The 16,596-nt window shown below is 41.3% G+C and overlaps 1 protein-coding gene across 10 annotated transcripts in view; it reads right to left on the bottom strand.

The window, feature by feature from the left end:
• Positions 1–5,460: 5,460 nt before the first annotated feature.
• Positions 5,461–16,596, bottom strand: part of ARID1B (AT-rich interaction domain 1B) — a 670,312-nt gene continuing 659,176 nt past the window's right edge. For all 10 annotated transcript variants that reach the window (XM_060241209.1, XM_060241219.1, XM_060241263.1 and 7 more), the window contains 2 exons: positions 13,899–14,029; positions 5,461–8,533 (listed from right to left, as the gene is read on the bottom strand). In XM_060241209.1, coding sequence (XP_060097192.1) covers positions 6,800–8,533; positions 13,899–14,029 — 1,865 coding nt within the window. In that variant the 3' untranslated portion in view covers positions 5,461–6,799. The remainder of the gene's footprint in view (positions 8,534–13,898; positions 14,030–16,596) is intronic.

The following is a 16,596-nucleotide window of genomic DNA, read 5'->3' as shown; positions in this document are numbered from 1 at the left end:
GATGGACAGCCAGTTGAATGATTTATCATATTTTTGGAATTACAAAACCACACTGGTGAAGCTATATTACAGTAGGTGTTGAAGTACTTATGTGATGATTGTAAATTGGATTCTGCTAAATGCAGAGGGCAGTCATATGACAATGCTGCCAACATGTCTGGACGTTACAATGGCATGCAGCAAAAACTTTTGGATGCAAATCAGTTTGCCATTTATGTACCCTGTGCAGCTCATTCACTAAATTTAGTTGGATGAAGTGCCGTGGATTGCTGTCAAGTTGCACTAGATTTCTTTTCCACTGTACAACCGCTCTACACATTCTTTTCAGCCTCAACTGCTCGGTGGAGAATTCTCAGTGATTGCACTGGAAATGAAAAAGTGTTGAAATCACTTTCAGACACAAGATGGGAAGCACATGCTGTGGCAACTGCAGCAATTATCAACTCTTTCTTCAAGATTCTGGGAAGCTTTGGAAGATTTATCAGATGACCAGTTGCAAAAAGGTGACACTAGAAGGGAGGCAAATAATACTGCAAACAAGATGCCAGAGCTGGAATTTGTGTTCATGCTGAATTTTTGGAATGAAACTTTAGAAAAGTTTCATAGAACAAGTCAACTTCTTCAAAATGAAAATGTGATCTTGCAAACATGTGCAGATTTGTATTCATCATTAGCAGACCAGTTGCACACATCAAGAGATGAGTCTGAGAGATTTGAATCACTTGCAAAAGACATACTTCCACCCTGATGTAGAATACAAAGCAACTCAAACACGTAAGCGTATAAGAAAGACAATCCCAACGATGGAAATGCACCAGAGGTGCCAGAGACAAGTTCTGTATCTCCACTTTTTATGTAATTGTTGAAAAGTTAGAAACGGAAATGAGGAGGAGACAAAAGGCGTACGCTGAAATAGCAGGCAGATTCTCTTGTCTGATAGATGTTCCTAATGCCACCCAACAAGGTGCTAATTCCCAATTATCAGAAACTGAAAAGTACTCAAAGACTTGTCAGACACTCATTGATGCTTATCCAGATGACATGAACAACACTTTGTCTACAGAGCTTCAGCAGTTCCATTCATATGTTCTTCATAAGTTTAAAACAACCAAGAAAACATCTTTCACTCACATGGAACTTTACAACACAATTACAGAAGACAAACTAGAGAGTGCCTTTCCAAATGTTGAAATTGCCTTAAGAATATTTTTAACATTAATGGTCACCAACTGCACAACAGAGAGGTCTTTCTCACAACTGAAATGTGTAAAAAACCCAAATAGATCAGTTATGCTTCAAGAAAGACTCAACTCACCGTGTATATTAACAATTGAAGCAGACATTCTGAGAAGTATTAGGTAATTTCGAGGATGTTATCAGTGATTTTGCAAAAATGAAATGTAGAAAAATGCCTTTCAGGTCATGAATATTGGAACTTTGATACATTTGTGAAATATTAAAATAGATGTATTGCATTTTTGTAGAACTTTTTGTAGCCCAAGCTTGGCTTAGTTTGTACAGTATGTTGTGTTATCATATGAATAAATTTTTGTATTGCTGCAACCTGCATTGTGTATCTGGTCAAACAGGTCAACAACTAAAATGGACTGGGTCAGTGTGGAAAGGAGGCGGGCACCAAGATTGGTCAGTGCTTAGGGCACCAGTGAGCCTTAATCCGCCCCTGGGCGGGGAGATAGGGCTACCACCTTCAGGTTAGAAAATTCCTGGAGATTTGAGGAGTGGAACATGGGATTTGAGGAACGGAGGGACATCAGATAGGTATAATGTCATAGACCTTACCCTCTGAGCAGTCATTTCCTCTAGGGGAACTAGCACAGTTGAAGGCTGGAAATCAACTAGAACTACAACTGCTCTCCAGATGACAGAGATCAGTTCACCTGGTGCAAATAGCTGATTTGGAGGGTAGAACCTATGACATTATATGCTGCTGAGGATGCTACCCTCCCAAGTCTCCAGGAATTTTGCAACCTGGAGCTGGCAACCTAGGGGAATCTAAGATTTGTAGCTGGGAGCTCCATTGTGACTCCTGGAGATCTGCTGGAAAGCAGGTTGGAGGCTGGAAGAGTGATGAGCAGAGAGAGGAAGTGACAGGTATGCGTGCACGAAAGAGTAAGTGAACAAGTGGCAGGAGGGAGAAAGAGAGTAACCAATTCCTCACTAGCAGTTGCTCTGCCCCCAGGCATCTGCTTTCCCCATTTCAAGCAATCAATTCCCCAGCAGTTGCTGGATGGGTGCATTTTGATCCACAGCTCCCTCCAATTTTCCTTACAGTTTCTTGCTCTTGTATTTTGGAGATCTGGAAGGTGTGAGGGAAATTGGAGGGAGTCACAGATCAAAATGCACCCACGCAGCAGCTGGTGGGGAATTGATGACTTGAACTGGGAAAAGCAGATGCTTGGGGGCAGAACAACTGCTAGTGAGGAATCAGTGTGAGACACAGAGAATAGGGAGAGAGGGAAAGAAGTGAAGGTCAGGCAAATGGGATAGTTGCTCCTGCAAGTCTTTTGCAGGGCCCACTTGTTACATCTAAGAGCCACATGGCGCAGAGTGTTAAAGCTGCAGTACTGCAGTCCTAAGCTCCGCTCATGACCTGAGTTCGATTCCTGGCGGTAGCTGGGTTTTCACCATCCTTCCAAGGTTGGTAAAATGAGTACCCAGCTTGTTGGGGGAAAGTGTAGATGACTGGGGAAGGCAATGGCAAACCACCCTATAAAAAGTCTGCCGTGAAAACGTGAAAGCAACGTCACCCCAAACGACTGGTGCTTGCACAGGAGACCTTTCCTTTTCCTTTCTTGTTACATCATAGTAACCATACATCTTGTTTGTGTTTTTTTTGCCAGCAGAATTCTCTCTGTAAGAGACACTATTTTAATTTTTTATATGTCTGGCAGCCTATTCCAGAATCTTCAGTCCCTTAAAATAGCATGCTTAGTTGAGTTTAAAAAAGAATACACAAAGCCCATCCAGGCATTATTGTTTTTACGGCTCTGCTGATGAAATAAAAAATCAGCTAATATAAGTGTCCCCAACTCCTGAACTGGTCCATGGTCTGTTAGCAACTGGGCCACACAGCCTCAGAGTGAGGCAAAGGCGCCACACTAGCCCTTTCACCTGCCTGGATCCCGGGCGGGCAGAAGGGGCAGCGCAGCAGCAACCTTCCCCTGCCCCTCATTTAAAGACCCCTGGTGATTGGCAGGGGTCTTTAAATGGGAGGGGAGGCAGATTGGCTGCTTCTGCCCTTCGCCGCTTAGCAGGAAGGTGGCAGAAGCAACACCAGTCCCCCTCATTTACAGACCCCCACGGGGGAGCAGGGACAGGGGCATGGGGGGATGGCCTGGGGTGGCAAAAACCCTAGGGCTGCCCCCCCCCCACACCGATCCCTAGAAAAATTGTCTTCCAGGAAACTGGTCCCTGATGCCAAAAGGTTTTTTAGTTTGACTTTTAGTTGATCATTTAATTCCATGGCCTCTTATTTATTCTCTACAAAGCATTTTCTCACAAAAATAGTAATATTGGTACATTTTTTACTCTCTGATAACTGATCTGTGAAAATGAAGGCAGAAAGATTTAGTTAACATAAGGAGCATGCAGGGACATAAGTAGCTAGGCTATTTCTACTGATTATCCCAGATGCCTTATTATTAATACATTTTTCAAGGTTTCTACTATTTTGTTAAATTATTTTAAAAATGAGTAACACAACAATTAGTGTTTCCTCATTTGCTGTTGATAATATGCCTAATAACTTTAGATTATCCTGATAAGAATAGCTTGCTTTTTCTTCAGTTTTGATACAATTCTAATGCTTTTTAGTCCTAATGGAGCTGGACACATTCTCTGAAGCTGAGTTTAAAAAATTACTTAAGGAAATCAGTGCACAAGGAGGATACAGGACAGACAAGAATGGAGGTCAGGCTATGGCTTTGAAAATATACTGAATCCATGCATTTGTTAAAATGACTTTAACAATAATTAACAAGTCAGAAGGGCCAGATATAGCTTCCCATCATAGAATGCTTTGAAAGTTTTTATAGCTCCCTGAATCTGTTTCTTTTCATGACGTACAGTTACAAGTGGGCTATAATTTAACATATACTTCTGAACACATTGTTATGCAAGAAACAAAGAGATGGAGACTGTTACTGTGGGTGATTTGAAAGTGAATATATTACAATAGAAGAAAATCTAGAAGGAAAAATTACCTTTCGTGACACAAGGGAGTCACGTTTCAAACTTGGATGATAATAGTATGTACTTTGCCTGTCTATGAAATTATTTATATTAATGTGTTAGAGCAAGTTATATGAACAAGATTATCGGGATGCCAACTGGGATAATATATTGTCTAGCAGTAAATCAAAAGAAAGGCAAAAATATGCAGCCATTCATAGTCAAGACAATGAACCAGGAAGAAACAGAAAAAATTAGTCTTGAATTATGTTCAAAATACAGTGGCATCAAATGAACAGAATGGGGAACACTATCTCTATTTGAAACTGAGTAATAATTATTGATATGAGCCAGGCAAGTCCTGCTCTGCTGGATCACTTGTATGAGAGTTCTCAGGGCTTTGCCACAGCACTATGGGAACTGCCTTCTGACAGCTGCTTCTAATTCTGCTGCAGCAATGTGCAAAAAAGAAGAACCATCTTGGTGCAACCAGTGATGTGATCTGAATGTGGATTCTGGGAAGCAAAACACTGATATGAGCAGGAACATGTCATTGGTTTTGCCCCCAGTTTCTAATTCATGGGTAGAGCGTAGTAAGCACATTGCTTGTTTTGCTAACACATGACATAGCCTTCAAGCTATTCAGGTTAAGAATGGTGCTAGTGCTATGGCAATTAATGCAGAAATCTGTTGCACAATCCAAAGGCCCATGTGTGTGCAAAAACACACAAAGAACTACTCCTCTCCATTTCTAGGAAGGGGCCAAGTTAGCACACATGGCAGAACATACTACTGAATTTTGCTTTCTCCATGGAGATGGAAACAACAACCACTGGATGAGCCCTGAACAGCTGTTGGTTCATAAGAAATCACTAAATCAAATCTCTGGCTGTCTATAGTGGATACAAAATACGACTCAGACAAATTGTACTTGAAGTACAAACTAGTACCTTCAAGCTAATTATTGCCAGAAAAGAAAACCCCTATAAATCTTTATTATAAGACTTACTTCATTGTTGAAAGCAGCACCATTTGTGCGTGTACAGTGATCATCAGCCAAACTCCATCATAATCTTTTATGGGCTACTTTAAAATAAAAACTGGTGGATACCATTTTTCAAAAGACAGTAACTTGTTATGTCACCTGAACAACAAATGGAAAATAATCCACGATCAACCATTTGATTGGAGGAAGAGGATATCCTTTGTTGTTACTCATTGAAGTGGTTTGATTTCATGGTGAAATGAAACATTATTCAAAAACACCCATCACAGTGCTTAACAAGATTTAATGTACATTTATTCTTAACATGTGGAACATATAAAGATTTTATACTGAATAAATGATATTCATTAAGCCAGAGGAAAAGGAGGAATTTACATCAAGTTTTTTCTTTTTTTAAACTACATTATTTTGAAATACAAATGCGGATTCTTCTCACTGAAAAATCTTTGAAGTTGTGTTTCTTCCTTTTTTCCTGTATATGCATTTTTTCTATCTGTAGACAGGTAACCATTTTCTTAAATCAATCCATTTGTAGCCATTTCCACATCTTGATTTATAAAGCAAGTTGTGAGCAATTGCTCTCCCGAAATAGAGCATGACTTTATACATACAGAAACTTGTACATTACCCTCGTGGTGGCGGTGATTCTTTTGTTATTATTTTTGGAGATATGGCCCAAACAAAAATAATAATAATAATATAATAATAATAATAATAAAATTAATTCTACCATCACTTTGTAGTTACCACATCATGGAAAAAAAGAATTAAATTCTTGTATTTATAAAAAAAGAGATGAGGGTATGTTTAATGTACAACTTCTATATACATCACGGCCCTTAGGCAATAAAAAATATTTTAAAAATGATTAAAAGGAATTGTGAAGAACTGTCATTATGGAAGGTCTAACAATAGATACTGATGAGACAGTTCTGATGAGGAAGCAATTTATGTTGATCATCTTCAGGTGTGTTGCAACCTTCCCTAAAGAATTTGTTTTGCTCCTACCCTTAATGTAACCATTCTCCTGTGGAGAAACCCTAGATAATTTCCTATGCAGTCTATGGACCAACCCCTTTCCTTGATCCGCTACACCTACATCACTAATATTCTTCTATTGCACAGAGCGCTTTGGGCAACGGTGAAAAGGGTGGCTGGATTTTCTTTCCTTCTTGAAAAATAAAACACACAGCATGGTATGCCCCCCCCCCCCACTTTTGAGCTTCAGAGTGGTGAGCTTATTCTTTTCCCCATCAAATTGTGTTCTGCAGTATTTTCCCTCCCCACAAAATGTGATACAAACATGAAAAAGGCATCAAAAAGGATATCCATGGAAAAAAGTGTGACCTTTGAATGTACTAGACAGCAACTTTGGTTAAAAAAATAAAATAAAAGATGTACTTATACACATAGACAGCAAATATTAATTCCATAACTGTTCCAATTATTTCTTTTAATTCCCAATTGATAAATAGTGAATGGGGCAGAGGAGCAAATATTCTTTTTTTCCTTCTTCCTACACTGGATAAACAAGTACAGAAAACAGCCAGTTATATGTGACCCTCTAATCTCCACTCACACATGCTTGGCTTCTCACTTATGTCATAACTGTCCAATCTGAAAAAGTACATCACAGATGACAGATGCAACCAGAGAGTTCAGAACAGCAGATATTGAGATATCCAACAAACGGCCCTCGTGCAAAAGGAACTCTGAGCGGTTCTCCTCCACCCGAGCCATGGCCAGCAAAGCCTTGGCTGCCCTGCACATCATGTCTACACTAGGCGGCTCCAGAGGTGGGGGTTGCATGTGCATGAGGTTATGTTGGCTCTGCTGGTACTGGGCCATAGTGACCCCATCCTCAAGGAAGCTTATCAAGTTTCCAATGCTTCCCTTCTGCACAGCTATTGCCCTTGCTGCTAATGTGTCCCCCTGGGCAAGGTTTGATAAGAGTGCCATGGACATTTCTCGACAAACTGGATTTTTGCGGTCCCCAACGTACCTAACCAAAGTAGCATAGAGTTTCTCCTGACGACTGAATGGGGGAGTGGCCAAGATAAGGTCCACATTATTGTCTTGGATACTGAGTTTACACAGGGTTTCCAGTACAAGTCTTTGAGGCGATAGGACTGAATTGGGCCCCACAGTTGGGAAAGGATCCTGTGCCTCTGCAGATGGGCATACCATCCAGTGCAGTAAGCCATCCAAAATTGGCAAACAGATGCTTTCTGTGTAAGCAGATAAGTCTAGCTGCCCAGAAATGTTGGCTAATGTGACCAATGTATTGTCCCTCAAGACTTCAAGGCAATCCCACCACCACTCATCTTTGCTGCAGGCCACCCCTTTGTCCGCCTCTTCCTCTTTTTCATATGTCTGTGGTGCACGCTTTCTTTCTGGGTGTTCATGATGAAGAAGGATCAACTTTCCCAAGATCAGCACCAAGCCTGGATGTTTTGACATTTCAGCATCATTGCCAGGCACAAAAGATAAGCTGCGGACAATATTTGACACACAGATGCATCGCTTGGCCAAAGAATCCTGCCAATGAGTTATGGTGCATAGTGGAGTTTCATCTCGACTCCTTGGCTCATCCTCTAGCAGCTTGATATTCCGATGACTTTTGGCCTGATGGATCCCAAATGGAAATTTACTGCTATCTGTCTGAGAAGCAGAGTCTGAGTCTTCAGACAATGCTCCTGGACGAGCTGACAAGACATCATCAATGGTGGCTGATATGCTTTTGTCCTGCTGTTCTTCTGATTCTCCTTTTCCTTCCCCATTCTTCTTTTTACTTAAGTAACTTGATGGAGGAGGCAGTTTCCTGTGAGGAGGGATCTCCATCTTACTCTCAAAATGGGTCTGAATGTGCTCTGTTGTGTCACCCCCACCAAGCTGCCAGTGAAGAAGTCCACTGTTGAATTCCTGAACACGCCCAAGTCTGTCGGATCTGTCAATAACAAAGAGATTATTTTTCTTTACTATTTTTATAGGCAGCTTGTCAAATTTACTGGCTTGTTTTGGCCTCTCAGTTGGCTCAGCAATAGCATCTGGGGGAGCAAAAACAGTGCTTTTTCCTTCTCCTTCAGTCTTCTCATTTTCCTCCTCTTCCTCCTCCTCCTCATCTTCAAATTCATCAAAATAAGCAATACATTCATCATCGTTCTCCTCCTCTTTTCTGGCATCTTGTGTTATGGATTGTCCATCCTCTTTCCGAGCTGAATTATGATCCAGTACTTTTGGTCCTGGATGTCCCACTTCATATTCCATAAGGATCCCAAAAATATCAATCAGGCATTTTCTAAAATACTCCACCAAAAGTTCAAGAAAACCAGATAACTAGGAAAACAGAAAATAAACACAAAATGTTAAAGGAACATTAGAGAAAAAATGAAATGTTGTTAGTAGCACAATTTTAAGATTGTTCAGTTTCTCTTCTAGAGTCTTCTAGGTTTCAAATGTTCATTTACACTCTTCTTCCACCTGTTCTTAATTCTACACATAAAAGAAACCTTTCCAATGTATAGGCAATGTATTTCTCTTCAACACAATTTATCCACATAGTGAACCTATATGATATGTAAGACAGTTGTGGGGTATGGATCTGACCATGTATCTTGTACCAGCATTGCCATTAAATCCACAGAAGTATCTAGCCCATGAATACTGGTAGCAGTCCTCCTAAATACACATAGCTACATTTTTATTCTTGGTACTTCAGTGACATGACAGTAAAAAACACACACCTCTTTTCCTTTACAAAAATTTCTTCTTGGTCATCTGTACTAGGGCTGAGTATTTGGCTATATCCAAGCAAGAAAAATATGTCTTGGATATTTTTTGACCAAGCCCTCAAAATGCCAAACATATTCAGGATTTTTCGAGACTGTTGGATAGTCAAAGTTAGTGTGTTTAAAGAGACCGCAGTCCCTTTAAATCAGGGGTGTCAAACTCATTTGTTATGAGGGCCGAATCCTATATAAATAGGACTTTGTTGGGCCAGGCCACCAGGGAAAAACATAAAATGGCTGAGCATTGCAAGCCTGCACAACCTCTCTGAAGCAAATACCTGCCTTCCCTTCCAGCTGGGGCACTGTGCACTGACAAGAAGTGAACTGACCAGTGCACTGACAAGAGGTGGGGTGAATGGAATTAGCTGTAAAGCACAGGCACGATTCCAGTCACAGCACAGATTCTGTTCCCAGAAGCTGTCATCCCACTCTGTCATTCCAGTCCCAGAATGCTTCTGCTACTCTCAGGGGCTGTCATTCTACTCTGCACCCTGTCATTCCAGTCCCAGAGCACTGAGCCTTTTCCCAGGGGCTGTCATTCCACTTCGTTCCCTGTCATTCCAGTCCCAGAGCACAGATTGTATTATTAGGGACTGTCATTCCAGTTCCAGAATGCTTCTGCTACTCTAAGAAGCTGTCATACCATTCTGTGACCTGTCATCCTAGTCCTAGAGCACTAAGCCTATCTCCAAGAGCTGTCATTCCACTCTGCAACCTGTCATTCCAGTCCCAGAGCACAGAGCATGGTTTTATGGGACAGACAGACGCACAAACACACAATGCAGCCAAAACAAAACAATCCCAAATACAATGTGCAAGTCCAACCAACCTCTCTGAAACAAATACCTGCCTTCCCTTGTAGCTGGCAGCCCCCCTAAGACACAAACTTCAGGCAACAAATGTGCAAAAATACAAAAGTGCAAAAACTTAATGAAGATCCAAAGAGGTGGGGGGTGTTTGGATTTGGCTGGAAAGCACAGGTACCAGCATGCTCAGTGCCTCCAGCCACACATAGCCAGCAGCAAGGGGGAAAAAAGAGATCACACAGAAGAGGGGCAGCTAGGTGGGCAGGCAGCCTGTGGCTGATACTAAAAGAAAGTGGGGGGCGTGCACCTGAGATTCTCTCCAAAAAATGCTCCCTAGAAGCTGCCGAACAGTAAATACAGGACTGGAGGTGGCAGCACTGAGATTAAAAGGCACACACTTGGCTGGGCAGGAGAGAGACTTCTCTCCCTCTCACTCACAGCTTCACCCACCCACCAGGAAGAGCCACTGCTTCCCCATCCCCCCATGCCCCTGCACTGCAGTAGCTAATTTTTATTTTGCCTGCTTGTTCTAAACAAGGAGGCTGCGTTTGGGTTTTAATTTTGTTTACTGAGTTAAATTTTAAGTTACTGCATGAGCCGTTTTAAGCTAAGCAACAGATGAAATAAAAGAAGAAAACTATTTTAAAGCAAAGTGTTTCCTTTGTATCACTTGCATCAACACTTCAATAGGAGATTGAGAGAGCAATCTTAACTCTATTCATAAATGAATACCATGTTATTCAATGGGGATTACTCCCAGGGAAGCGTCTTTAGGATTGTAGCCTCAGTACACTACAAACACTGGCTACAAGAACAAGCAATGGAGGCACACATATTTTAAAGTCAAGAGACTAACATGCTACAGAGAATAAATACTATTTTTCTAACATATTGGGGTTGATCTTTCAGGCTTGGTAGCACTTGAAAGCATGGCTTTACAGGACAGACACACATACACTGCAGGCAGGATAAAACAATCCCAACAAACAGTTTTGCAAATGCAAACGATCTCTGTGAAACAAATACCTGCCTTCCGTTCCAGCCGGGAAAACACAGGCAGCAGTGTGCTCAGCATCTCCAGCCAGCAGTAAGGGGCAAAAAGAGGAACTTCCGAGAGCACACGGAAGAGGGGCAGTAAGGCAGTCAGTCAGCCTATGCCTGATGCTGAAAAGAGGGGGAGGAAGGGCGTGTGCCTGAGTCTCCCTCCAAAAATGCTGGGGAGAAGCTTGTTAACAATAAAGCGGAAAAAAAAACACAATAAAGCGCAGGGGGCAGTACTGAGATTAAAAGACACACACGTGGCTGAACAGGAAAGAGACTGCTCTCCCTCTTTCTTGCTGCTACATAAACAGGCACGCTGGAAAGAGCCACGTGGCTCCACACCTGCTCCCCCCTCAGCTCGTGGGCCTGTATGTTTGACACCCCTGCTTTAAATGCTTTCTGGGAGAACTTACTGCTTGGAGAAGGTGTTTAAAGGGACAACAAGCCCTTTAAATGCCTTTGGAGTTCATATGCAACTTAGAGACCACAATCTGTTTAAACACCTTTCTCCAATCCATTGAAAGCAATGGATGTTGGGGGGGCACTTTCTTTGGGAGCCCACAGAATTGGTTCCCCTGGTCCAGTCTTTTGGAAATTTTAGGTTTTTTTGAGGAGAGGCACCAGCAGCAATGCTTCAAATTTGGTGCCTCTACCTCAAAAAAATGCCCCCCCGAACCCCAGATACCCCTGATTGATTCTACATTTTACCCTATGGAGACCACTGACTATAATAAGGAGCGTGCATTCTTATTGGTATTTTTCTGGTATTTATTCAGCTGAATACAGATTCTCCAATCGGATTTGGCTAACTATATAGTAGATGCAATACAAAGAGATCCATCGAACAAGGTTGAATAAAAAATAAATAGCTGAGGATGAATTAGCTAACACCACTTCTAATTAATAAATCTGAATAATTATTTCTTATATTAATAGATAACTGAATTCAACAGTCTCGCCATGTCTCTTTAAAGGGTCTGGATTCAGGTAGCCGGCCCAAGGTTGACTCAGCCTTCCATCCTTCCAAGGTCGGTAAAATGAGAACACAGCTTGCTGGGGGGAAAGTGTAAAAGACTGGGGAAGGCAATGGCAAAACCACCCCATAAAAAGTCTGCTGTGAAAACATTGTGAAAGCAACGTCACCCCAGAGTCGGAAATGACTGGTGCTTGCACAGGGGACCTTTCCTTTCCTTAGATGCCTGAGTTCACTCACTGAGTTGCACTGCCACTGCAGCAGCGCAGTTCAGCTTGGAGAAAGCATTTAAAGAAAAAAGAGACCGCTTTAAATACCTTTCCGCCCTCCATTGAAAGCAATGGAGAATGGGGGAATCTTCTTTGGGTGTCCACAGAATTGGACCCCATGATCCAATCTTTTTAAAGCTTGGGTTTTTTAAAGGAGAGGCACCAGCAGCTATGCTGCAAATTTGATGCCTCTACCTAAATAAAACAGCCTCCCCAGAGCCCTGAATACCCCCAGATCAGTTCTCCATTATGCTCTATGGGGACAGTATAATGGAACTGAATAAATTCAGGTTTCCAAAATATTTACGTGAATCTCAACACCACACCAATATTAGGATTTGGGAATATCAGGAAATACTGATATTTTTCAGGTCCAACAGACCCAAATTAAAAAAACACCCCTGGACATACATACACCTCTAACTATAATGGTCCCCATAGAGCAGGGGTGCTGAACTCATGAGGGCCGGATCTGACATAAATGAGACTTTGTAGGGCCAGGCCCTGTCAGGCTGGGCCATTCGTGTACCTATTTAAGATTAGGTAGCAGAGATATAAACTTTATAAAGAACACAGACAAACACAAAGATTAAAAACACTTAAAACATGCTTAAAACATTAGCACTTGGTCTTAAAGATGCTTTCTTTTTATTTCTCCCATGGAACTGGGATCCAGGGAACTGGGCAAAGGACGCTCTGGCCCTTTCCTCCCTCCCTCAAGGGACCAGGAAGGGGAGGAACTTCAGCCAATGGAAGGAAGACAGACTTGGCTCAGTAGCTCTGCTGTGCGATTGAGCAAGCCTTGCAAAGCAAGCTGTGATGCAGAAGGAAGCAAGAAAGAGGGAGAGGGAAGCAGATGACAGCCAGTTGCTTGGGTCCTGATAGGAGCCTTCCGGGGGTATGATGAGGACCCCTGGCTGCATGTTTGACACCCCTGCCATAGAGTATAACGGAGCTGAAAAAAATTCAAGATTTCCAAAAAATCCTGAATCCCATACCAGAACAGGGATCTGGAAATACTGATTTTTTGGGGTTCAATATACCCTAACCCGAAAAATACTAATTTTTTTTGCACACCTCTAATCTGGACCAGGCAAGTGCTGATTTGTGAGCTAGTTTTTCCACATTCAACCTCAACATTTGTATTCTCTGCTCCATATCCAATGCTGTGTGTTACACATGGAGCAATGTACAGCACTGTATATAAGTAAAGAAACAAGCCAAGAGGATAATGGGCCACAGAAAAAAATTCAGCATTCACCGTTAGCAATGCTGGCAAAGAATGAGGCAGAGTTCATACTGATTCTTATTTTCTGTCCTGTTGATAAAATATGTCAGTCTTCAGTAATGACACTTTAACAATTTTTGTGCAGAGGAAATTCATTTTCATTGAGAATGTAAAACTCATTTACTTCCCTCCACACAATACAATTAAAAGAACTCAGCTTTGATGCAATGACCACACACAAATATATCTTTCAGAATGTATGCAATCAATTATTTATGCTATTTTTATTTTCAAGCTAAGGAAGAACTTAAAAGACAAAAGCAATGACCAAAACTGCTCTCAGATCTATAGTAAGTTCTCAACGGCTTTTTTTACTCTCTGAATGCTATTTCATGCTGAAATTTACAGCATCCTAGGCATTCTTCTGTTGCTCCTGTTGTTAATGAAAGTGATATATGTCATACTTGCAGAAACAGGTAAAAACCCTGGAATTTTAAAAACAATTGTACATTTAATTTCTAAGATTTAGTATCTTTGGTCTGTTTTGACTGGCCATTTGGCATTAGCATGTTTCATATTTTAACAATTCTTCCTACCTGAGAAAGGTTGAAAGTAGCCACAGTACTGTCATCATATAGAAGGATATTAATAGTGTCTAAAGCCCAAGTACTTTCAGCAAGAAGGCCTGATTTAAGAGACATCATCACTCTCCAAGCCTCAGGAGTTACTGGAAAAAGAGAAGAATAATTTAATAGGAATGCTTTCCAAATATTTGCAAGGCAGGTTTCAAACAGCACCCATCAGAGTTAAGAACAGAATGCTGTATTCTAGTTAATGGTATGAATTATCATTACTTCATCACTATACTCAACAATTCTACCTAAGTACTAAGTGTATTACAGTGTGTAACATAAGTCTTTAAATGAAAAAAGTCATCCTGCCACTTTTAAAATTGACTGAAGCAAGCATTACACTAGAGGGCAAGAATCATGTTGTGATGCCCACTAAAGAGACAATTTGATACATTGTCAAAGGCTTTCACAGCTGGAGTTCATGAGTTGTAGATTTTCCAGGCTGTATGGCTGTGGTCTTGGCATAGTAGTACCTGACGTTTCACCAGCAGCTGTGACCGGCATCCTCAGAGGTATAACACAGAAAGATAGAGTTCTCGCTGTGTCAAAGTGAGAGGAAAGAAAGAAATAGTAGAAATTTATATCTACTCAGGAAGGTGGGGTAGGGCTGAGTCATGTAGGAATTTTGCAGGCTGTGACATGTTAATGGACGAGCTTTCCATGGTGAGGTAGAATTGATGGAGTTTTTAGACCATCTCAACAACATCCATTTGAACATACAATTCATCATGGAAAAAGAAATTGAGGGTAAACTCCCATTTCTAGATATCGTGGTCATCCGCAAAGCTAACCTTCAATTAGGTCACAAGGTCTACAGAAAATCAACTCACATAGATAATTATTTGCACAAAAACTCCAGTCATCACCCTCAGCAAAAAAGAGGCATAATCGAAACATTAGTAGAACATGCAAAATGGATATGTGAACTGCACTTTCTCAACAAGGAACTAAGTCATCTGAACCATGCAAGCAAATGGCTTCTCCAAGAATGAAATCAGAAGAGTGATTAAAACAAAGGTAAAACAAACATTTGAGGAAAACCATCTTCCAAAGGAAAACTGTTTTTGCCATATATCAAAGGAATCACTAAGCAGATGGGAAAACTTATGAAAAAACACAACCTAAAACAATATTCAGACCCACCAGAAAAATACAACAGATGCTGTGATAAGCAAAAGACAGAAGAGACCCCCTCACTTCTGCAGGAGTATACTGCATACCCTGCAGTTATGGACAGGTTCACGTTGGGATCACACAATGTAGCATCCAGACAAGAATAAAAGAACGTGAAAGACTAGGCCAACCTGAAAAATCAGCAGTGGCTGGATACAAACTAACTCAAACAGGACACAGTATCTTATTCCAAGACACTGTAATGCTGGACAACACATCCACTTACCATGTCATATTACACAGGGAAGCCATTGAAATCCACAAACATAAACACAATTTCAACAGGAAGGAAGAGAGTTTAAAAATGAATAGGGCTGTGTACAATTCTGGTCACCACACCTCAAAAAAGATATTATAGCATTGGAAAAAGGGCAACTAGAATGATTAAAGGGTTGGAACACTTTCCCTATAAAGAAAGGTTAAAACACTGGGGGCTTTTTAGCTTGAAGAAACATCAACAAAGGGGTGACATGATTGAGATTTACAAAATTATGCATGGGATAGAGAAGGTAGAGAAAGAAGTACTTTTCTCCCTTTCTCACAATACAAGTACTTGTGGGTGCTCAATGAAATTGATGAGCAGTCAGGTTAGAATGGATAAAAGGAAGTACTTCTTCACCCAAAGAGTGATTAACACATGGAAGTCACTGCCACAGGAGGTGGTGGCAGCTACAAGCATAGGGGATTGGATAAACATATGGAGCAGAGGTCCATCAGTGGCTATTAGCCACAGTGTATTGTTGGAACTCTCTGTATTATCAGTGCTTGGGAGAGGCAACAGTGGGAGGGATTCTAGTGTCCTGGCCCCACTGATGGACCTCCTGATGGCATCTGGTTTTTTTGGCCACTGAGTGACACAGAGTGTTGAACTGGATGGGCCATTGTCCTGATCCAACATGGCTTCTCTTATGTTCTTATGGCATAGTTTCCAGTCCTGAAAAACACAAAATGCTCTACAGCTTACAACACTACAGATAATTCCAGCAGTCCTTCCATAGGCAAAGAACCTCCTCAGGAAAGCTCGATTTACAAAATAACCTCCTCTGGGAAGCTTCTCCATTAACATGTCACAGCCTGGGAAATTCCAACAAAATAATGACTCAGCCCTACCTCACCTTCATGAATAGATACAAATTCCTACCATTTCTTTCTTTCCTCTCACTCTGACATAGAGAGAACTCTTATCTTTCTGTGTTACACCTCTGAGGATGCCGGTCACATCTGCTGGCAAAATGTCACATATTACTATGTCACGACCATGGCCATACAGCACAGAATATCTGCAACTAAAGAGACAATTCTTTCTCTAGACATGAAAAGCTGATGTGGACAATTGATATTTGGTTAATAAGGTTATTGGTTGCCCTTTCTTTCAAGCTAACTCATCAGTGTGCTAGTCTCTCTCTCTCTGTGTGTATGTCACACCTATCTCCAAACGGTGAAGATTGAAATAATTTTTATACAGTCAAAGAACTGTTCAGGAGCTAGG

Source organism: Heteronotia binoei, chromosome 1 (assembly GCF_032191835.1).
Source record: "Heteronotia binoei isolate CCM8104 ecotype False Entrance Well chromosome 1, APGP_CSIRO_Hbin_v1, whole genome shotgun sequence".
NCBI lineage: Eukaryota > Metazoa > Chordata > Lepidosauria > Squamata > Gekkonidae > Heteronotia > Heteronotia binoei.
This window is presented reverse-complemented; position numbering and strand designations above follow the sequence as displayed.